The following is a 25,274-nucleotide window of genomic DNA, read 5'->3' on the forward strand; positions in this document are numbered from 1 at the left end:
CTCAGAATGGGAGAAAATATTTGCAAATGAAGCAACTGACAAAGGATTAATTTCCAAAATTTACAAGCAGCTCATGAAGCTCAATAACAAAAAATCAAACAACCCAACCCAAAAATGGGCAGAAGACCTAAATAGACATTTCTCCAAAGAAGATATACAGACTGCCAACAAACACATGAAAGAATGCTCAACATCATTAATTATTAGAGAAATGCAAATCAAAACTACAATGAGATATCATCTCACACCAGTCAGAATGGCCATCATCAAAAAATCTAGAAACAATAAATGCTGGAGAGGGTGTGGAGAAAAGGGAACACTCTTGCACTGCTGGTGGGAATGTGAATTGGTTCAGCCACTATGGAGAACAGTATGGAGGTTCCTTAAAAAACTAAAAATAGAACTACCATATGACCCAGCAATCCCACTACTGGGCATATACCTTGAGAAAACCAAAATTCAAAAAGAGTCATGTACCAAAATGTTCATTGCAGCTCTGTTTACAATAGCCCGGAGATGGAAACAACCTAAGTGCCCATCATCGGATGAATGGATAAAGAAGATGTGGCACATATATACAATGGAATATTACTCAGCCATAAAAAGAAACGAAATTGAGCTATTTGTAGTGAGGTGGATAGACCTAGAGTCTGTCATACAGAGTGAAGTAAGTCAGAAAGAGAAAGACAAATACCGTATGCTAACACATATATATGGAATTTAAGAAAAAAAATGTCATGAAGAACCTAGGGGTAAGACAGGAATAAAGACACAGACCTACTGGAGAACGGACTTGAGGATATGGGGAGGGGGAAGGGTGAGCTGTGACAAAGCGAGAGAGAGGCATGGACATATATACACTACCAAACGTAAGGTAGACAGCTAGTGGGAAGCAGCCGCATAGCACAGGGAGATCAGCTCGGTGCTTTGTGACCGCCTGGAGGGGTGGGATAGGGAGGGTGGGAGGGAGGGAGACGCAAGAGGGAAGAGATATGGGAACATATGTATATGTATAACTGATTCACTTTGTTATAAAGCAGAAACTAACACACCATTGTAAAGCAATTATACCCCAATAAAGATGTTAAAAAATAAAAAAATAAAAAATGTGTAAAAAACATAGTAGACACATCATAGCATAATTGCTGAAAACCAAAGACAAAGAACAATGTTCAAAGCAGCCAGGGAAGTAATACATATTACCTTCGATGAGATAGCAATAAAACTAAAAATTAACTTTTCAACAGAAACAACTGAGGCCAGAGACAAACAATATCTTCATAGTGCAGAAAGAAAATGTCAGGCTAGATTTCTATACACAGCAAAAATTTCCTTTGAAATAAAGATACTCTCAGAAAAAGAGAGTGAGTTTGTTACCAGCAGATACAATAAAGGGTTTACTAAAGATTGTTGTTTGAGTAGAAGGAATATTGTCTCATACAGAAGGTTGTAGATGCTGGAAGAAATGAAGAGCAATGGAAAAGGTTAGTACATAGGTAAATCTAAATAATTATAGTCTAGTGTCTTGTGGGACTGTAAACTAATGTCTTGTGGAGCTAACAATATTTGTGTTAATGTAATTAAAATACATTACAACAATTGCACATAGTTTAGAGAAGGAAATGGAATTAATGTGTTCTGTCATCCTTGCTTTGTCTAAGAAATGATAAAAGTAGTAAATTATTAAGTCAGTGGTATGTGTTATAATATCGGGGCAAACAATAAACAAATAATAAAAGAATGTAAAACTAATAGCTAAGCGGGAGGGGTGGAATATGGAATTGGAATCACCATAGTAATGTATAAAAGGCAAGACAAATAGAAAGGAAGTAGGTAGATTAAACTTTACAAAAAATATGTATTTATAAATCAATAAGTAAACATTAAATATGCATGACTGATACTTGAATTACAAGACAAAGAACATCAATACTGGATTTTTAAAGATCAACTTTAAAATGCTATTTATAAGAGATACCCCTTACATAAAAGGATATTCAAAAAAAAAAAAACTTAGAAGGACAGAAAAAGATATTCAGTGAACATACTAACAAAAGGAGCTACAGACAAAGTAGTGTTATGTCAAGAAAACTTACTAGAAATATAGCATGTTTAAGTCATCAGGAAAATATACCAGTACTAAGAAGTATGTACATAATAACATAGTCTCAAAATATATAAAGCCACATTATCTAAAATCAGCAGGTAAAATGCTCTGTATATAGAAAATTCTAAAGAATCCATGAAAAAATACAGATTTAATGCAATCCCTATAAAAACCCTAGCTGGCTTTTTTGCAGAAATTGACATTCTGTCCTAAAATTCACATGGAAATCCGAGGGACCTGAAGTAGCCAAAGCAGTCTTGAAAAAGAAGGAAGTTACAGGACTCACACTTCCTGATTTCAAAATTCACTACACAGCTTTAGTTATCAAGACAATGCAGGACTGGCATAAAGATAAACATGTAGATCAGTGGATAGAATTGAGAATCCAGAAGTAAAATCTTACATTTACGGTCAATTGATTTTTGACAAGTGCGCCAAGACCATTCAACAAGGGAAGAATAGTCTTTTCAACAAATGGTGCTGGGATAACTGGATATCCACATGCAAAAGAATGAAGTTGGACCCTTACTTCGAATCATATACAAAAATTAACTCAAAACTGGATCAAAGACCTAATTATAAGAGGTAAAACTATAAAACTTCTAGAAGAAAACACAAGAGTAAAACTTTGTGACTTTGAATTTGGCAGTGGTTGTTTAAACACCAAAAGCACAACAAAAGAAAAGATAAATTGAACTTCATCTAAATGAAAAACTTTTGTTCTTCAAAGGTCACTATCAAGAAAGTGAAAAGACAACCCACAGAATGGGAGAAAATATTTGCAAATCATGTATGTAATAAGGGACTTGTATCTAGAATATGTAAACAATAATAAGACATATATCACAATTTAAAAATGGGTAAAGTATATTAATTTAATTCAGCTCTTCAAGAAAAAAGTTTATAAAACAATTCAGTTATCAGTAATGGGCAAGGAGATATTACTACAGATCCTAGAGACATTTAAAACATAATAAAAAGATACTATGAGCAAACTTGAACATTTAGATGACATTGGCATATTCCTGGAACAACACAACTTACCAAAACTGACGGAAGAAGAAATAGAAAATCTGAATACTCTTGTATCTATTAAGATCTTAAAATTAGTGGATATAAATATCTATTAAATTCATAATTGAAAATCTCCCCACTCACAAAGCAAAATATTTTAAAACCTTTAGTCCTTTAAGGAAGAAATAATACTCTTTCAGAGAATAGAAAAAGAAGGATTACTTCCCAGTTAATTTATAACCTTGATATCAAAAACTTGAAATGGATATTAAAGGAAGGAAAATTATAGGCTAGTGCCACTCATTAGCATATTTGTAAAAATAAGTGTTAGCTAGCTGAAATAATTATTAGCAAACTGTATTTAGAAATATATAAGAATAGTACATTATAAATAAGCTAGATTCTAGGAATACAAAGTTGGTTTAACTCTTAAAAATCAATGTATGTAATCATGTTAATAGGATAATAATTTTATGGTCATCTCAATAGATGCAGAAAAGAAATTTGATAAAATTTAACATTCATTTATTATATATATATACACAGCAAATATCATACTTGATGGTATGTTTAAAGCTTTCTGGTATCAGGGATTAGATAAGCATGCCTGCCATCACTACTTCTAGTCAACATTGTACTGGGAATCACAGGCAGTACAGTAAGGAAAGAAAAGAAGAAATAGAAGATATAATGATTGGAAAGGAAGAAATAAAATTGTGTTTAATTTATAGGTGACATGATTATATATGTGGAAAAAACAAAGTAATCTATAAACTAGATTTCACGTATGCCATTTTAAAATTAATTTTTATTGGGGTATGGTTGATTTACAATGTTGTGTTAATTTCTGCTGTACAGCAAAGTGAATCAGTTACACGTATGACTTTTGCAGTGTTGCTAGATACAAGGTCAGCATACAAATTCAGTTTCTGTACACCCATAACAAAAATTTGAAAATGAAACAGATACCTTTTACAATGAACAAAAAACCATAAAACTTTTAGGAATACATCTAGTAAAAGATGTGTAAGACCTCCTTATAAAACTTATGGAACATTATTGAAAGAAAGAAAGAAGACCTAAATAAATGGAAACAACAGACCATGTTCATGAATTGAAATACTAAATGTCATAAAGATGAGTTTCTTCTCCAAGTTGATCTGTATTGATTCAATTCACTCCTCTTGATGCTACAGGATATTAAGGAAGAGAAGGTCTTTTTAGTAAACGGTGCTGGGAAAAAATGACCCCTGCTTCACACCATCTACACAAATCTAGAATGTATTATAGGAGAAAACTTCTTGACTGGGGCTGGTAAAGATTTCTTAAACAGGGCACATAAAGCACTCATCATAAAAGAAAAGATTGATAAATTGGACTACAGTAAAATTTTTTAAAATTTAAGGACTTCTATGCATTCAGAGTACAAAGGCAAACTGTAGAGAGGGAATATATAACTGATGAAGAGGTTTTTTTTGCCACAGTATACAAAGAATTCTTACAAATTAACAATAAAAAAGACAGCCCAGTTGGAAAATGTGCAAGAGACATGACCAGGCATTTCACAAAAGAGGATATACAAATACCAAAAAAACTTATGTAAAAGTACCTTAACCCCATTAGTAATCGAGGAAATGCGGTTCAAATCACAACTTACCACCACATATCCACAGAATGATTAAAATTAAAAAGATGGCAGTACCATGTGCTGGCAAGGTAAGGAGCATTAGGAATGCTCAGACACCGTTGGTTGGACTGTAAATTTGTACAGTGACTTTGGAAAACTAGCATTAATCACTAAAATTGAAAAAATACATGCCCTTATGATCCAGCACTTCCAGGTTTATTACCCCTTTGAATTTTTACGTAGTTAACCAGAGAGAATAGGAACCACTGGGTAACTAAGCAGTAGAGGAAGGGAAGTTTCTTCTTTTAGAAGCATTCCAGGTGATAAATGAAAAAGGGAAGATGGGAGTAGAATACGACTATTTTGCAACCCCTTTGCTGGTACCATAAAGGCAATTTAATGGATGAATGTGACCCCACTTGTGAAGTAGTTTTGTGCTCCCCACCCACCAAGAAAAAAAAAGAACTTGAATCTAATTAAGCTCTAAAGATCCGGCTACTAATAAACTACACTTTAGGAAAGTAATTAGCAAAATCCAGACTGTGGGAAACTCTAGTAGTACAAAAAAACATGTTTCATTAAGAAATAAATGATAAGAAAAAATGGAGAGGGTACCTATAAACAAAAATAAATTTAAAAGACATCAACTAATTGCAATGTATGTACCTTATCTAAATCCTGATTTAAACAAACTGTAAAAAAAAATTTGACAAGTGTGAGACTATTGGAAAATTTGAGCCACGATTGTATGCCATTATTATTTGATGATAATAACAAATTACTTTTTAAAATGTATGGGGTTGTATTTTTAAAGGGGTTCTTATCTTTTAGTGATATATGGTGAAATATTTTATAGATTCAAAATAATATGAGGGAGTAGAAGTGGATGTGGATATAGATGAAACAAGATTGGGAATGAATGGTTCATTGTTGAAGCACCATAATGGGTACTTGAGAATTTATTACATATTATGTCTATTTTTGACATAATATGTTTAAACTTTTACAATAAAAAGTTAAAAATAGGAGAAAAAAGAAAAAGGCCCACTTGATTAAAAATTTTTTTTCAAAAGAGACAATAGAAAGAGAGAAGAATTGATCAGACAAGAGAAGGGTTGGGTAGGGCAATTTCAAGAGCGGCTCCTCAGCAGATGAGGGGAATGGGAGCCATTGCAGAAGTGAAGGGGTGGCCCTAAGATAGGATCACAGATAGTTATAACCTGAGGGAAGGCAGACACTCTTAAACTAAATTATAAGGTCCCTGAGGACCTTTAGACTGTGCCTAAATAAAAATTATAAAATGCTAAATGAAAATATAAATGCTAATAAAAATTTTTTTTCTCGGAAAAATAGAATATAAAAGGGGTTAAAAAATGGGAAGGGAAGTAACCAATACTGAGCATTTACTGTATACTAGGCACCATGCTAAGCCTAACTACTTTATCTCAATCTTCACTACAATTAGATGAGGTGTAGGCTTTATTATCCCATTTTACAAATAAGGAAATTGAGGCTTAGAGAGATTGTCACACAGATAGTAAATAGTGAAGTTGGGAGTCAAACTCGGGTATTTCTGCCTCTAAAAGCCATTTCCTTCCACTATACCATACTGCTTTAAATGGAATCTGAAGTTCAAAATGGAAAATTTAAATTATATTTTATGTAGAAGATATTTAAACTTCAAAATCATTCTCTCAAGTAAAGGAGAAAGAACTCTATTAAGAGAATTCACGCATTAACTTTAGGATGTTATCAGAAAATAATCCTCTTTTCTGACTGCATTAAAATGACTTTTTGTGGGGTTGAGGATTTAAAAATAAACAATGATAAATAGATATAATTACATACTGCATTAAGATTTTTAATTAATATTTTTACATACATTTTCTGTGTTTTTTCTCCCAGATATTGAAATACTTCATGAGACATTTATTAACCTTGAATCAAAGGATCATAGGTTACAGAAAGTTAAAGTGATTCTGCTGCTACCTCGTTGTTCAGGACTGGGTGTTAGCAATCCAGTAGAATTTATTTTAAATGAGCATGAAGGTACTTGCTTTAACTTTTAATTTCTAAATTATTGAAATTTTAATATTTTTAAAATGAAATTATTTAAAATCATTAAGATGACATATCAGATACATCTGATTAATGAATAACTACCATATATAGAGCACTTAATATGGATCAAGTATTTTACATCCATTACCTCATTTAATCTTTATTATACCAGTTCTGTGAGATACGGGCAAGGGGAATATTCAAAATGTTCAATAATTAGAGTGATGTAGGCAATCAGAACAGATGCTAGTATGCTGTTCTGGAATATACCAGAGCTCAGAATATAGGCATTAACATTTATCAGCATTTTATAGATAAAAAAACTGAAACTCAGAAAGATTCATTCATTTTTATATAGTCACATAACTACTTGGTAAGAGAGCTAGGATTCAGATTTAGATCTGCCTGACTCTAGAGTCTGTGCTCCAAGATGATCCCAATTAAATCATGATCAGACTATTTCAAACTCAAGACTTCTTTAAGCCCCAGTATGTATGTTTTATGATACGAATATCTCAGATTAAATATTCTGAGAATATTTTATTTGCTTCTTTAATAAATTAAGAAATATTATTTAACATTAACATTTATTGAGCACTTATGTATAAGGCACTGAACTAAATCCTTTGCTTGAATTATTTCATCAAATCTTAACAAGAACTCAATGAATTGGTTACTCATTATTTCTCTTTTATAAATATGGAATCTGAGGTTCAAGAGAGGTTGAAGCCACTCAGAGTCTTTTGACTGGTAGGTGTCAGAGCCTGGATTCAAACACTACTGCTCTGACTCTGGCCCTTTGAATCATGCTCTTAATCACAGTATGTTAACTGAGATTGCTTCTTACTCTAATCCCTTGTTTATAGTGAAAGGCATAGGTACGGTTAACTAGAATATTAGACAAAGAGGACATTCCACCAACATTCAGAATATGTTGAGTAACTGTTTTCTATTTCTAGCAAGGACAGAATCTAAAATGAAGAAAAAGTAATTGAGGGAAAGAAACTAATATTTATGGAGCGCAACTATGCCCCAGTCAATATCTAGGAAGTGTTCATGCATTATAACTTAATATTCACAATAACTTTGTGAGGATAGTGTTATTTAATTATCTCTGTTTTATAAAGGGGAAAAAAACCCCCAAGATTCAGACAAATTTAGCAAGTTGCCTGAGGTCATGTAGCTAGATTCAAAGCTGGGATTCAAATTCAGATTAGTTAGCACATTCCACTATACTACACTATAGAAAGAATTCCACTATACCAGTGGTCCCCAACCTTTTTGGCACCAGGGACTGGTGTCGTGGAAGACGGTTTTTCCACAGACCGGTGGTTGGGTGGGGGTGGGGGGATGGTTTTGGGATGATTCAAGCACACTACATTTTTGTGCGCTTTTTTTTTTTATTTAAAAAATTTATTTATTTATTTTTGGCTGTGTTGGGTCTTCGTTGCTGCTCACGGGCTGTCTCTAGTTGTGGCGAGCGGAGGCTACTCTTCGTTGTGGTGTGCGGGCTTCTCATTGTGGTGGCTTCTCTTGTTGTGGAGCATGGGTTCAAGGCATGCAGGCTTCAGTAGTTGTGGCACACGGACTCAGTAGTTTTGGCTCGTGGGCTCTAGAGTGCAGGTTCAGTAGTTGTGATGCACGGGCTTAGTTGCTCCGCTTAGTTGCTCTTAGTTGCTTAGATCTTCCTGGACCAGGGCTCGAACCTGTGTCCCCTGCACTGCCAGGCTGATTCTTAACCACTCCGCCACCAGGGAAGTCCAGCAGGCGATTCTTAACCACTGCGCCACTAGGGAAGTCCTTATTGTACACTTTATTTCTATTATTGTTATGTTGTAATATATAATGAAATAATTATACAACTCACCATAATGCAGAATCAGTGGGAGCCCTGAGCTTGTTTTCCTGCAACTAGATGTTCCCATCTGGGAGTGATGGGAGACAGTGACACCCGAAGTGTGTTGCTTATGCCCAGTCTACTCCATAAGATGCAGCTTAATTGTCACTTGCCACTCACTGATAGGGATTTTTTTTTTAACATCTTTATTGGAGTATAATTGCTTTACAATGGTGTGTTAGTTTCTGCTTTATAGCAAAGTGAATCAGTTATACATGTGTTCCCATATCTCTTCCCTCTTGCGTCTCCCTCCCTCCCACCCTCCCTATCCCACCCCTCTAAGTGGTCACAAAGCGCGGAGCTGATCTCCCTGTACTATGCGGCTGCTTCCCACTAGCTGTTTTACGTTTAGTGTGTATATGTCCATGCCACTCTCTCACTTTGTCACAGCTTACGCTTCCCCCTCCCCATATCCTCAAGTCCATTCTCTAGTACGTCTGCGTCTTTATTCGTCTTGCCTCTAGGTTTTTCGTGACCTTTTTTTTTTCTTAAATTCCATATATATGTGTTAGCATATGGTATTTGTTTTTCTCTTTCTGACTTACTTTACTCTATATGACAAACTCTAAGTCCATCCACCTCACTACAAATAACTCAATTTCGTTTCTTTTTATGGCTGAGTAATATTCCATTGTATATATGTGCCACATCTTCTTTATCCATTCATCTGTTGATGGACACTTAGGTTGCTTCCATGTCCTGGCTGTTGTAAATAGAGCTGCAATGAACATTTTGGTACATGACTGTTTTTGAATTATGGTTTTCTCAGGGTATATGCCCAGTAGTGGGATTGTTGGGTCTTATGGTAGTTCTATTTTTAGTTTTTTAAGGAATGTCCATACTGTTCTCCATAGTGGCTGTATCAATTTACATTCCCACCAACAGTGCAAGAGGGTTCCCTTTTCTCCACACCCTCTCCAGCATTTATTGTTTGTAGATTTTTTGATGATGGCCATTCTGACCTGTGTGAGATGATATCGCATTGTAGTTTTGATTTGCATTTCTCTAATGATGTTGAGCATTCTTTCATGTGTTTGTTGGCAATCTGTATAACTGATAGGGATTTGATATGAGTCTGCAAGCAATTGATTTATTATGGTCTCTGTGCAGTCAAACCTCTCTGCTAATGATAACCTGTATTTGCAGCCGCTCCCCAGCGCTAGCATCACTGCCTCAGCTCCACCTGAGATCATCAGGCATTAGATTCTCTTAAGGACCACACAACCTAGATCCCTTGCATGTGCAGTTCACAGTAGGGTTCACATTCCTATGAGAATCTAATGCTGCCCCTGATCTGACGGGAGGTGGAGCTCAGGTGGTAATGTGAGTGATGGGGAGAGGCTGTAAATACAGATGAAGCTTCACTCTCTCGCCCACTGCTCACCTCCTGCTGTGTGGCCCAGTTCCTAACAGGCCACGGACCACTACTGGTCCGTGGCTGGGGGTTGGGGACCCCTGCACTATACCACACAATTTTTAACTGGACTTATACTGAACTATGTGGAATTCTGTCTTGCTACAGAAAATTTCTTTCCAAGACTAACCAACTCAGATGGGAGTATGGTGGACTTAGAAAATTCCCATCCTAACTTTGGGAAGTGATCAAAGAAGAATTAGATTTTGAAAGAAGAGGGGACGAAATAGCTGCAGCTACAATAAGCATTCCAGTTAAGAGAACTAGAACTTAGAACTACTGTGAGACTCTGGCCTTATCCTGGGTCATCTTGAAGTGGGAATGCAGAACAAAATAAACCATAGGTAAAAATCATTTAGAGGCTGGGGTGTGGGTGAAGCACAGAGGTAACTACAAATGACAAAAAGAGGGAAAGTAAAAAGTTTCCTAGATATTGGTAATATTTTGAAATCCTTGAAGAGGTGACCGGATAAGCCAAGAAGTGGTCTTTGGCAAACCTGGAAAAAAGGAGGGTTTTGAAGGAAACTGTACTTTGATGAGGTAATAGCCAGAGCAAATAAGGAACTGCTGACCTAGTGATTATGGTAGAAATATTAGTCATAAATTTAGTGGGGATGAATCCAAAAGACTTAGATTTGTGAGAAATCATGAATTAGTTTGAAAAACAATTTAACATTGGAAAACATTACAACCAATTTTAGAATGTTTATCATAAACATTATCATATTTGAGGAATGTATGAAGTCGATCTCTGCTAACAACTTGGAATTATTATAAAATGGGGTGAAAAGGTAAGCTGATGTGGTTTTAGAATATAATAATGGGTAAATAGTCCTTTAAAAAGTGATGAAAGAGAAAAATGTAAAGTGTAAAACTAAATTGGGAAGAAATGGAGTTTAATTAACCTTTAGTGATATTACTGGAGTGGGGAATAGCCAAATATATGGTATAAATAGTTGGCTTTCATACTGCAGGGGAGTTACTGAGAGGCAGAATAAAACAGGGGTTAGAAGGTTGGTCATATTGCCAAGCTAGAACCTGGCTCTCAACTAGTAGCCATGTGACCTTAGACAAGTTGTTTAATGTATGCTTGAACAGTTTTTTCAATGTTAAAAGGAATAATAATGCATCAAGGGTTGTTGAATAAAATAATCTATTTAGAGTAGTATTCAATGTATCTTAGTTAATATTATCAAGAAATATGTTAAAAATAGTTTCAGGGGCTTCCCTGGTGGGGCAGTGGTTGAGAGTCCACCTGCCGATGCAGGGGACATGGGTTCGTGCCCTGGTCCGGGAAAATCCCACATGCCGCGGAGCGGCTAGGCCTGTGAGCCATGGCCGCTGAGCCTGCGCGTCCAGAGCCTGTGCTCCGCAACGGGAGAGGCCACAACAGTGAGAGGCCCGCATACCGCAAAAAAAAAAAAAAAAATATGTATATAGTTTCAGAAATGTAAAGAATTACTATAAGAATTTCTTTCTTTTTATTAATTTTATTTATTTATTTTTGGCTGCATTGGGTCTTCGTTGCTGCACATGGGCCGTCTAGTTTTTTCTTCCAAAATTTCTTTCAGTAAGTTAATGTTTTTAACTGTATCCCTTTGTGTTCTTTCTTACTCAGATCTGACTATAGCCCATCAGTTTCTACCTTGGAAAATAAATCTTTTTTTCCTCTATTAGTACCCAGACTGACTGTATTCTGTTTTTTATACCTAAATGACTTATTTTGGCTGGTTGGGTGACTATATCATAAGAACTTGGAGAAAAAAGGAAAAATAATATTAAAACTAAGTAAAATTACCTTTATCAATTCAGCTTTTAAGTCAGTATTTTTATAATACTGCCTATTTATTTATTTATTTTAAAAAATTTATTTATTTTTATTCATTTATTTTTGGTTGGGTCTTCGTTGCTGTGTGCGGGCTTTCTCCAGTTGCAGCGAGCGGGGGCTGTTCTTCATTGTGATGCATGGGCTTCTCATTGCAGTGGCTTCTCTTGTTGCGGAGCATGGGCTCTAGGCACGTAGGCTTCAGTAGTTGTGTCATGCAGGCTTCAGTAGTTGTGGCTCATGGGTTCCAGGGCACAGGCTCAGTAGTTGTGGTGCATGGGCTTAGTTGCTCTGCAGCATGTGGGATCTTCCCAGACCAGGGCTTGAACCCGTGTCCCCTGCATTGGCAGGTGGATTCTTAACCACTGCGCCACCAGGGAAGTCCCCTGCCTATTTATTTTTGATAAATATTTTCCATGAAAACTGTCATTAATAGGGAAAATGATTAAAATATTAAATAATGTGATAATAGCAATATATGAAAAACATCTAATAGTGATATATTTAAAAGCATTTATTTCCTTTTAGATACAGGTTTACTTAAAGATTTCTTTCAAGGAGGCCCGTCAGAAGATAAACTTCATGTTCTTGCTCAACAGCAATATGAACAGCTAACACATGCAATGAAATGTAAGTTTGTTATCAGTGTAATATGAAAATATGTTGTAAATCTTAGAAACATTAATACTTCATTTATCTATTATATTCAGGCAATCATGTGTGAACCATAAGTGAATTTTTCAGAACACTCAGTTCCTTCAAATAACAAAATATTTATTTTTACCAATTTAATTCTCAAAAATATATGCTTTACTATCATTTTAAACATAGGTTAGCAAGAATAATTTACAGTTTTCTTTAATGCGGAAGTAAAATAATTACATACATCCATTGTTGTACAGTTTCATCTTCTTTATTTCTTTTCTTTGGCTTCTTACTCGATGTAATTTTTCCGTTGTCATTGTGCCTGCCCCTAACTCTTCTATAATCCCAATTTTAATCAAACTCTTACTTCTCTTAGTACTAAAAAGAGAACAGAGAGATGCAATTACAGATAAAGCCTAGATCTCTTTAAGTCTGAGTAACAAGGCTCTTTAAGTATTTATATTATTGCTTCAATCACTGCATTTACATTTTGAGTACCATTTAGATGTTGAGTACCAATGCCCTTCCACACATAGATATGGAAATCTAGAAGTCTCTGAGAAATTATATAAACTTTAATTCAGTGCATGTTTATCAAATGCCTACTCTGGGTCAGATATTAAGCTGGTTGTTAGGGATATGAGTGTGGATAAATCCTGACCTCCAAAGGCTCAAAGGTAAGTATAGGGTATAGATGATTTAATATATGAAGATATAACATATGTGAAGTAGAAATAAGGTAAAATAGAAAACACAGAGGAGTTCTGCCCCTTTAATTGATGTTATTAAAAATATTTATTTGAATATGATAGTATGTATATGATCTATGAAATGAGTTGATTGGAAGATGAGGAAGTTGATAAATAATGCATTTTTAAACTTCTTTCTCTGATTACTCTATTTAAAATTGCAGGATAATCTTTTGAAACTAACTGTCCTCTGTATCTGCTTTGATTTGCTCTATAGCATTTGTCACTTCCTGATGCTATATGTGTGTGTGTGTGTGTGTGTATTTGTTTTTTACTTGGGCTGTGCCACTGCTTGGCTTGCAGGATCTTAGTTCCCCAACCAGGGATCGAACCTGGGCCTCTGGCAGTGAAAGCGCTGAGTCCTAACCGCTGGACCACCAGGGAATTCCCTAATTTTCTTATTTATTTGTCTTATGTCAATGAAACATAGAAAATAAGCTCCCTGGGGCAGGGATTTTTGTGTGTGTATATTGAATGGTGAGAACACTGCCTAGCACATAGTAGGTGCTCAGTAAGTGTGAATAAGTGAGTGAGTTGCAGGTAGTAAGATTACCTCATTTTACAGTTGAAGAATTGGAGAGTTAAGTAATTTTCCCAGGTTCATACAGCAGTAAGTTACAGAATTGGGATTCACATCTAAGTCTCTCTGTTTCTAGAGTCCTTTTAACTAGTTACGTGATATGGCTTGTGGAAGAATAGCTGGGAGTGTCAAGCTTATGGTAATCTGCAGTATTTATTTGTTTGTGTTTGTAATTAGGTTGGTCACATTTGATTAGATTTCCATACAATCCAGTTAGATTTATTTTATTTATTGGCCACAGACTACATTACTAATACATGCTTTAAAGGGGAGCCATGCAAGCATCTGTAGAAATAATTCCTATCAAAACCATGTGGTATTAGTACAGACAGATGTTTGAAAACATAACAGATTTGTTTAGGATTGTTACTGGGGTCATTATATTAATTCCATCTTCTTTAAATATAGTTACTAGAGCTCAGGCAGTTGTTTACTGCACATATTCAGTTTATCCAGAAGAAAATGAAGCTGTTGTTAAGAAAGCACTGGAATTTCAAGACCACGGGACTAAAGTACAATCTTATAGGTAAGAAAGGAAGGATTCTTCTAAACACCTCAACCAAATATTTTTGAAAGTGAAAAATTTTGATTTTCTGAGTTAGAAGTAGAAGACGTTTCAGTTCCTTTTTATTAGACTTTAATATGACCAAATAGCCTAACTTCTTACAACTTTAAAGTAGATTCTGTAAAGCCTTTACAATGGCTTGGCATGTGCATTCTCTTGTACACTAAAAGATTATTGTTTATGTTGTTATTGTTAAATAAGGCTAAAGGCATTTGGGCTTGGACTTGATTGATTTCTGGATAAATTGAGTATAAACTTTATACCCTGAGTTTTAGATACATCTGTGCTTCAGTAGAAGAAAGTAAGAGTATAAAATAACCTTAGAAAATAGAGAGAAAATTGGATGTTTATTATCTGAAAACATGTGTTTCTTAGACCCATTTAGCCTTTGGTACCCACAAGGACTAAGATAAGAATAGCTTGAATAACCATAGTAGCTTCTGGGTAAAATGCTATAATAAACTAGGGGCAGAGAAGAAAAACAGTAATACTCCATCCAAACTCTGGACGTCAAGATAAGGAGTATATTTAAGATTACTATATGATACCAATTAGTCCTTTAAGACTGTGACAGTTAATAAGGTATTTTAAAATGTCTCCTATTTTTTACTTATTTCTCCTGTTCTGAACTTTTACTGTAATTCTTATAGTAGCATCTTAATGTGTACATGGTTTGCTCTCTCCTTTTAATTAGATATTTTTCCTTTGCCAGTTCAAAGGTGGACATGTTTGTAACCACATCCGTATTTCCCTTCTTACTTTGCTTCCTTATTTAGTAATTCTTGTTGGTAGCTAACAGCCAACCTTTTTTCTGCCAGCTTCTCAACACAGCATTAACTAAATCTCCATCTAGTGGCAAAGAGAATTATTTCAGGTATATGACCAAAATCGTTAGTGTGGATGACTCTTGATTTGTCTGTCAGGGATATGGTTCTAAGAATGTAATATGGCAAAAATAGAGGAACATCTCCACACCCTCTCTAGCATTTATTATGTGTAGACTTTTTGATGAGAGCCATTCTGACCAGTGTGAGGTGATGCTTCATTGTGGTTTTGATTTGCATTTCTGTAATAATTAGCAACATTGATCATCTTTTCATGTGCCTACTGGCCATCTGTATGTCTTCTTTGGAGAAATGTCTATTAAGGTCTTCTGCCAGTTTTTCGATTGGGTTGTTGGTTTTTTTGTTGTTAAATTGTATGAGCTGTTTGTATATTTTGGAAATTAAGTCCTTGTTGGTTGCATTGTTTGCAAATATTTTCTCCCATTCCTTAGGTTGTCTTTTCATTTTTTTTAATGGTTTCCCCTGCTGTGCAAAAGCTTGTAAGTTTGATTAGGTCCCATTTGTTTATTTTTGTTTTTATTTCTATTGCCTTGGGAGGCTGATCTAAGAAAATACTGCTCAATTTATGTCAGAGAATGTTTTGCCTATGTTCTCTTCTCGGAGTTTTATGGTGTCAAATCTTATATTTAGGTCTTTAAACCATTTTGAGTTTATTTTTGTGTGTGGTGTGAGAGAGTGTTGTAATTTCATTGATTTACAGGTAGCTGTCCAGCTTTCCCAATACCACATCAACAAGTCTTCGAGAGAGACTGTCTTTTCTCCATTGTATATTCTTGCCTGTTTTGTCAAAGATTAATTGATCATAGGTTTGTGGGTTTATTTCTGGGCTGTCTGTTCTGTTCCACTGAACTGTATGTCTGTTTTTGTACCAACAGCACACTGTTTTGATTACTGTAACTTTGTAGTATAGTCTGAAGTCTGGAGGGTTATGCCTCCTGCTTTGTTCTTTTCCCTCAGGATTGCTTTGATAATTCTGGGCCTTTTGTTGTTCCATATACATTTTAGGATTATTTGTTTTAGTTCTGTGAAAAATATCATGGGTATTTTGATAAGGATTGCATTAAATCTGTAGATTGCTTTGAGTAGTATGGCCATTTTAAAAATATTAATTCTTCCAATCCAAGTGCATGGGATATCTTTTCATTTCTTTGAATCATCTTCAGTTTCTTTAACAAAGTTTTATAGTCTTCAGCATATAGGTGTTTACTGCCTTGATTGAGTTTATTCCTAGATATTTTTTTTGATGCAGTTTTAAACAGGATTTTTTTTTTTACTTTCTGAAATTTCATTGTTAGTGTAAAGAAATGCAACAAATTTCTGTATATTAATATTGTATCCTACTACCTTGCTGAATTCATTTATTCTCATAGTTTTTGTGTGGAGACTTTAGGGTTCTCTATATAGAGTATCATGTCATCTCCAAATAGTGACAATTTTACCTCTTCCCTTCCAATTTGGATACCTTTCATTTCTTTTTCTTATCTGATTGTTGGGGCTAGGACTTCCAATACTATGTTGAGTAGAAGTGGTGAAACTGGGCATCCTTGTCTTGTTCCTAAATTTAGTGGGAAGGCATTCAGCTTTTCACTGTTCAGTATTATGTTGGCTGTGGGTTTGTCATAAATGGCTTTTATTATGTTGAAATATGTTCCCCCTATACCCACTTCTGTGACAGTTTTTATCAAGAATAGGTGTTGAATTTTGTCAAATGCTTTTTCTGTCTATTGAGATGATCATGTGGTTTTTGTCTTTCCTTTTGTTAACGTGGTGTATCATCACATTGATTGATTGCGTATATTGAGCTGTCCTTGCTACCCTGGAATGATTACAGCTTGATCATGGTGTATTATCCTTTTTACATATTGTTGGATTTTGTTTGCTAATATCTTGTTTTGAAGATTTTTGCATCTATATTCATCAAAGATATTGGCCTTTGGTTTTCATTTTTTGTAGTGTTTTTGTCTGGTTTTGGTATCAGGGTGATGGTGGCTTCAGAATGAATTTGGGAGTGTTCCCTCTTCAATTTTTTGGAATAGTTTGAGACGGGTAGGTATAAGTTCTTTGAAAATACTAACAGATACAAAGGGAGAAACTGACAATAATACAATAATAGTAGACCTTAACACCCCATTGACATCAATGGACAGATCATCCAGACAAAATATCAGTAAGGCAACAGAGGTTCTAAATGACACAGTAGATCAGTAGGACTTAATTGATATCTACAGAACACTACTTCCAAAAAAGCCAGAATACAGATTCTTTTCAAGGGCACATGGAATGTTCTCTAGGATAGACCACATACTAAGTCATAAAAAAAAACCTCAACAAATTTAAAAGGATAGAAATGATTTGAAACATCTTATCTGACCACAACAGTATGAAATCAGAAATCAACCACAGAAAGAAAAACAGGAAAAGAATGAACACATGGAGACTAAACAACATGCTACTAAGAAACCAATGGGTCAACAATGAAATCAAAGAAGAAATGAGGAAATGCCTCAAGACAAATGAAAATGAAAACACAACCTTACAAAATCTATGGGATACCCACCCACTGGTGTTTGAAGCTGGGTCCTAGGGTTAGTGCTGGACTACTGACATCAAGAGCCAGGTCCTGGAGTCTGGTTGCAGGGCCCAGACATCCCAGAGCTGATATAACATGGCTGGGGGTGAGGCAGGGAAGGGGAGCAGATCCTGACACAGTTGGGTACAGAGTCTGGGGTGTCCTGAAGCTTGTGTTGGCCTGTTAATGGGCAAGGCCAGGGCCCAGCTGGTCCCAGGGCAGGGTCTGGCCTGGTCTGGACAGAATAGGTTTGCAGACTGTGGGATTGTGGTTTTCTTGCATCTGGTGTCTGCCTATGTTGGGTCAGCCTGGTCCAGAGTCTAGAGGAGGCAAGGCCCAGAGGATTCTGGGGCTGGTGCTTGCTCACTGGTGGGTGGAAATGGGCCCTGGGCCCTTTATTGGGCATGGCTGTGTCCAGAGGCAGATGTGGAGGTCTTTAGGCAGTCTGTCTGCTGATGGGTGGTGCTGTATCCCACCCAATTAGTTGCTTGGCCTGATTTGTCCCAGCACTGGCTGTTGGGTTGGGTGGGGCCAGGTCTTGGTGCTAATGAGCTAGAGGGAGGATTCCACAATGGTGTTTGCCAGTATCAGCATCCATGTGGTAGAAGGAACTCCCAAGAATGGCTGCCACCAGTGTCTGTGCACCCAGGGTGAGTGCAGCCGCCCCTCACCTCTCTGAGAGACTCTGCAAGACCAGCAGGTAGGTCTGGCCCAGGCTCCTATCAAATTACTGCTTTTTCCCTGGGTTCCAGAACATGTGAGATTTTGTGTGTGCCATTTAAGAGTGAAGTCTCTATTTCTCCCAGTCCTGTGGGGCTCCCGAAATTAAGTCCCACTGGCCTTCAAGGCCAAATGCCCTGGGGCCTTGTCTTCCTGGTGCCAGACCCCCAGGCTGGGGAGCCTGATGTGGCGCTCATAACTGTCACTCTTGTGGGAGAACCTCTGCAATTTAATTATTCTCCAATTTGTGGGTCACCCACCTGGGGTTATGGAACTTAGCTATATTTCAAGTCTGCCCCTCCTACCTGTCTTGTGGCTCTTTCTTTATGTCTTTAGTTGTAGAAGATCTTTTCTGGTAGGTACCAGACTTTTTCATCAATGGTTGTTCTGCAAATAGTTGCGATTTTGGTGTGCTTGTGAGAAGAAGTGAGCTCAGAGTCTTCCTACTCTGCCGTCTTGGCCAATCTTTGTCACTGTGGTTTTGATTTGAATTTTCCTGGGAACTAATGATGTTGAGCTTCTTTTCATGTGCTTATTAACTATTTATATATCTTCTTTGGACAATGTCTTCAGGTTCTTTGCCCATTTAAAAACTGTATTATGGGACTTCCCTGGTGGCGCACTGGTTAAGAATCCGCCTGCCAAGGCAGGGGACACGAGATCGAGCCCTGGTCCAGGAAGATCCCACATGCCGCGGAGCAACTAAGCCCGTGTGCCACAACTACTGAGCCTGCGCTCTAGAGCCTGCAAGCCACAACTGCTGAGCCCACATGCCACAGCTGCTGAAGCCCTCGTGCCTAGAGCCCATGCTCCACAACAAGAGAAGCCACCGCAACAAGAAGCCTGCACACTGCAACGAAGAGTAGCCCCAGCTTGCTGCAACTAGAGAAAGCCCATGAGCAGCAATGAAGACCCAACGCAGCCAAAAATAAATAAATACAATAAATAAATTTATTAAAAAAAATTGTGTTACAGTTGGCCTTCCATGTCTGAGGGGTCCACATCTGAGGATTCAACCAACTACAGATTGAAAATATTTGGAAAAAAATTCCAGCAATTTACAAAAAGCAAAACTTGAATTTGCTGCAACTATTTACATAGCATTTACATTGTATTAGGTATTATGAGTAGTCTAGAGATAATTTAAAGTATATAGGAGCATGTGCTTAGGTTATATGCAAATACTGCACCATTTTATATAAGGTATTTGAGCATCTGTGGATCTTGGTATCCAAGGGGTGTCCTGGAACCAATCCCCCTCATACCAAGGGATGATTGTATTTGTCTTTTTTATTGTTGAATTGTAAGACTCCCTTATATGTTTTGTATATCATACCCTTATCACATATATAACTTGCAATTATTATCTCCCATTCGTGGGCTGTCTTTTTACTTTCTTGATAATGTCCTTTGATGCATAAAAGTTTATAATGTTGAAGAAGTCCGATTTATTTGTTTTTTATTTTATTGCTTGTGCTTTAGGTATCATATCTAAGAAACTGTTATTTAATGCAAGGTCATGAAGAATTATGCCTATGTTTTCTTCCAACCATTTTGTAATCTTAGCTCTTACGTTTATGTCTGTTATCCATTTTGATTAATTTTTGTATATGTTATGAGGTAGGGGTCCAACTTCATTCCTTTGCATGTGGATATCCAGTTGTCCCAGCACCGTTTGTTGAAGAGACTATTCTTTCTACAGTGAATGGTCTTGGCACCCCTGTTGAAAATCAGTTGATCATAGATGAATGGGCTTATTTCTGGCCTCTCAATTCTGTTTCATTGATCTGTATGTCTATACTTATGCCAGGATCGTAATAAGAGATTTTTAAAATCACTAATGGATGCCTAGTTTTATCAAAAGCCTTTGCAGCATTTAATGATATGATTGAATGTTTTTTCTCATCTGACATTTTAACATGGTGGTGAATTAATGCTAAATATTTTCTAATAGTGAACAGTCTGTGAGCTTGAAGCTTAGGTCCTGATAGGTTGTATTCTGTGTTTTGATTTTCTGTTACTAGTAAAGGTGGAGTATAGGGAAGATAAACAGTGCATGAGTGGGATTGGATTGCTCTTCTAGCCTTGGTGCTCATTAAGATAATCAGTAATCACATACACCTGGCTTCTGATGGGTACTTTGCCCACTCGCCTCTGTTGTTTCAGGATCTTTATTCTCATTGCTCTTAGTGAGCCCAGTTCTATAATGGCCTCTCCTACTGTCAGGCCTGGCCTAAGGAGGGAAGCCACCAGTGAACTCATGAGTGCTGCTAGCGCCCTCCCAGCAGCACACTCCTTGTTGCTCTGATAAAATGTGTATCTTCTGGGCCCTCCTCTCAACATATTCCTCTGGAGAGTTCTTGAGCCCTAATAGTACATCCACTGAAGCAAGCTCACTCCTCTGAGGCTTTTAATCCTATCTTCCACTGCCTGCCATGACAGTCTGGCATTTCTCCTCACTAAATGTGAGCCATTGTGTATTAGCTTTCTATTTATGCTTAAGAAATTACCACAAATGTAGCAGTTGAAGACAGTACCTGTTAATTAACTCAGAGTTCTGTAGGTCAGTTGTCTGGATGGCATGGATGGATTCTCTGCTCAGGATGTCAGCCTGATGAATTCTTTGCTGGAGACTCTGGGGGAAAATTTGCTTCCATCCTCACTCTTGTGGTAGTGGGACTGAGGTCCTTGTTTCTTTGCTGGATGTCAATCCAGGATTGCTCTCTGCTTCTAGAGACCACATTCATTCCTTGCCACTTGCCATTCCTCCATCTTCAAGCCAACAATAGTGCATTATACTCTGCTCGTGCTTTGAATCTCTGATTTCTTCTGTCTCTAACCTGTAGACCTGGATGGCTCCTGTGATTAGGTCAGGTCCACTGAGATAATACCCATAGCTTAAGGTTAACTAATTTGAGCCTTAATTACATCTGCAAAATTCCTTTTTCCATGTGTATTATTTGCCTGAGCTGCCACAATAAATTATCCTAAACTTGTTGACTTGTAACAACAGAAATTGATTCTCTCGCAGTTCTGGAGACCAGAAGTCCAAAATCAAGTAGTTGACAGGGGTGATTCCCTCTAGGGCCTCTGAGAGGGAATCTATTCTGTGACTCTCTTCCAGCTTCTGGTGTTTGTTAACAATCCTTGGTGCTCCTTGGCTTGTAGCTTCATCACTCCAATCTCTGCCTCCCTCATATGGTCTTCTTCCCCTGTGTGTCTCTGTATATCCTCTCTTCTTGTAGGGACACCAATATTGGACCTAGGGTTTATCCTACTCCAGTATTAGCTCCTTTGCTAAGACCCTATTTCCAAATAAGGTCACATTCTGGAGTTTTGGGTGGACATGAATTTGGTGGGGGGGACACTACTGAACCCACAATAGTCCACTCTCTGGCCCCCTAAAATTGATGTCTGTTTCATACACAAAATACATTTATCTCACTCCAACATTCTCAAGTCTTCACCCATTCCAAGATCAATTCTAAATCCAAAATCTCATTTAAGTATCACCAACTCAAAAATTCCCAAATGTCATCATCTAAGTCAGGTATGAGTTGGGCTCTGGGTATTAACTTATTTTATTATTCAAAGAAATAGACTGTAAGTTGGGGTTTGAAGATCATTTTGTTATGCAGGGCCAATTTCTGTATGGTAACTTTACCAGTGTTGATTATGGATTGTTATTACTATTAGAAAAGATAACATGTATGTAGCTAAAATATATCATGGTCTATTAAATATTTGTTGAATACCTACTATATACCAGGCACTTTTCTAGGTGCTAGATATATCTAAGTGACAAAAATCCAAAACTTACATTGGTAAGAAATAATTATTTTCAGTGAGTATTCTTTATTTAATATATAAGTGAATTATTTTTTTTGATGCTTTCTATTTGTGTAGAGAACATAGACGAATAGGCTTCAGAAATTCAGTTTGTTGGTTACAGGGTTGGTAAGAGGAGTGACTAGCTGTGTAGAACCTACACAGCTATTATATTTCGGCTTATTTCAGCACAAACATTTTATTAAGCACCACTATTGGCCAGACTCTTTGGCATGTCATTTGAGGTCATGTGTGTCTGCCCACATCCTAAGTGACCTCTACATCCTCTTACTCACTCTCTGCCTCAGCCACATGGAAATACTTGCTGTTCCCTGAACACACATCTTCGTGACACTTGTGCTTTTGTTCATGTTCTTCTTTCTGTGTAGAATCCTGTCTTTGCCTTATTGGAAACCTACTTATTCTTCAAGACATAGCACCAATGCTCCTTCCTCTGTGAAGTTTTCATATTTGCTATCTCCCATGGCCACAATTAATTGTACCTTATTCTGTACTCCTACATAATTTTGTCTCTACTTGGCTCAGCATTCGTATGTGGTCTTCTTTATATTATTGTATACCAATTAGTTTCTCCAACTAAACTGTAAACTATTTAAGAGAGCTAATATTTTATTTATGTGTTTTTCACATAGTAGGCAAATGAGTGAATAAATATAAATTTGAAATGGTTTTAAACTTCAGAATATAACATACAAAATTATTAATAAGAGTTCCTGATATTTTAACTTTTGTGGAAAATTTATTCTTTTGATTACATGTTTTATTTATAAAAGCATGGGACTATAACAATTATTGTTTATGAATGAACCATTTACTATTGAATGAAAAATTAAATATTAAATATAAAAACTAAAATTTTAGTTTAAACATATTAGTGATTAGAGATTTTTGTATTTCTGACACAAAGTCTTTTCTTTGGTATATACTTTCTTGAACACCACATAAGTCATCTATTAATCTCAAAAGTGATTGAGAAGAATAATGTAGTGATAGGCCATATTTTTATATTGTAATCGTGCAAAAAGTAACCAAAAGAAGGAAGTCGTACTTTTTGTATTCTGACATGTGGAGGTAAAGGAATTCTTTGGATTATACGTTTGTGATTACTATACATATTTACCTGTTTTGATAATGGAAGCCTTTTTATTAACATATTAGTGACTTGGGGAAGAGTTTTTAATTTGTTGAAAGGTTCTTGGCATAGTTGTTTAAAGATGGGAAACTTGGGAAGTATAATAAACTATGAGCTAACGTGAAATACTAGAGCTTTTATTTTATAATAGTATTGTACTGCTTTGACATTCTGTTCTTTTTTTTATTGACGTATGGTTGACTTTACAATGCTGTGTTAATTTCTGCTGTACAGCAAACTGATTCAGTTATACATATATATACATTCTTTTTAAAAAATATTCTTTTCTATTATGGTTTATCACAGGATATTGAATATAGTTCCCTGTGCTATACAGTAGGACCTTGTTGTTTATCCATTCTATATATAATAGCTTACATCTGCTAACCCCAGCTTCCCACTCCATCCCTCCCCCACCCCCCTTCCCTCTTGGCAACCACAAGTCTGTTCTCTATGTCTATGAGTTTGTTTCTGTTTCATAAATAGGTTCAATTGTGTCATATTTTAGATTCCACATATAAGTGATATCATATGGTATTTGTCTTTCTCTTTCTGACTTCACTTAGCATGATAATCTCTAGCCGCAAATGGCATTATTTTGTTCTTTTTTTTTGGCTGCGTTGGGTCTTCGTTGCTGCGTGCAGGCTTTCTCTAGTTGTGGTGAGTGGGGGCTACTCTTCGTTGCGGTGCGCGGGCTTCTCATTGCAGTGGCTTCTCTTGTTGTGGAGCACGGGCTCTAGGCGCGCGGGCTTCAGTAGTTGTGGCACACGGGCTCAGTAGTTGTGGCTTGAGGGCTCTAGAGCACAGGCTCAGTAGTTGTGGCACACGGGCTTAGTTGCTCCGTGGCATGTGGGATCTTCCCGGATCAGGGCTCGGAACTGTACCCCCTGCACTGACAGGCAGATTCTTAACCACTGCACCACCAGGAAAGTCCTATTTCATTCTTTTTTATGGCTGAGTAGTATTCCATTGCATATATATGTACCACATCTTCTTTATCCATTCATCTGTCAGTGGACATTTATGTTGTTTCCATGTCTTGGCTGTTGTGAATAGTGCTGCTCTGAACATAGGGTGCGTGTATCTTTTTGAATTATAGTTTTGTCTGGATATATGCCCAGGATTGGGATTGCTGGATCATATGGTAATTCAGTTTTTAGGTTTTTTTTTTTTTTTGACTGCACCACACGGCTTGTGGGATCTTAGTTCCCTGACAAGGGATCGAACCCGGGCCCTCAGCAGTGAAAGTGTGGAGTCGTAACCACTGGACCGCCGGGGAATTCCCTTCTATTTTTCCTTTTTTAAGGAACCTCCATACTGTTTTCCACAGTGGCTGCACCAACTTACATTCCCACTAATAGTGTAGGAGGGTTCTCTTTTCTTCACACTCTCTCCAGCATTTGTTATTTGTAGATTTTTTTAATGATGGCCATTCTGACCGGTGTGAGGTGGTACCTCAAGTAGTTTTGATTTGCATTTCTCTAATAATTAGAAATGTTGAGCATCTTTTCCTGTGCCTACTGGCCATTTGTATGTCTTCTTTGGAGAAATGTCTATTAAGATCTGCCAGTTTTTCGATTGGGTTGTTGTTGAGTTGTATGAGCTGTTTGTATATTTTGGAAATTAAGTCCTTGTTGGCTGCATTGTTTGCAAATATTTTCTCCCATTCAGTACG

At 36.7% G+C, this 25,274-nt stretch overlaps 1 protein-coding gene across 2 annotated transcripts in view; it reads left to right on the forward strand.

The window, feature by feature from the left end:
* NSUN7 (NOP2/Sun RNA methyltransferase family member 7) overlaps window positions 1-25,274 on the forward strand; it is a 62,584-nt gene that overhangs the window by 27,336 nt on the left and 9,974 nt on the right. For both annotated transcript variants that reach the window (XM_032633776.1, XM_032633775.1), the window contains exons 8-10: window positions 6,654-6,797; window positions 12,474-12,575; window positions 14,328-14,445. In XM_032633776.1, the coding sequence (XP_032489667.1) occupies window positions 6,654-6,797; window positions 12,474-12,575; window positions 14,328-14,445 (364 nt within the window). The remainder of the gene's footprint in view (window positions 1-6,653; window positions 6,798-12,473; window positions 12,576-14,327; window positions 14,446-25,274) is intronic.

This window comes from Phocoena sinus, chromosome 5, assembly GCF_008692025.1.
Source record: "Phocoena sinus isolate mPhoSin1 chromosome 5, mPhoSin1.pri, whole genome shotgun sequence".
Taxonomy (NCBI): domain Eukaryota; kingdom Metazoa; phylum Chordata; class Mammalia; order Artiodactyla; family Phocoenidae; genus Phocoena; species Phocoena sinus.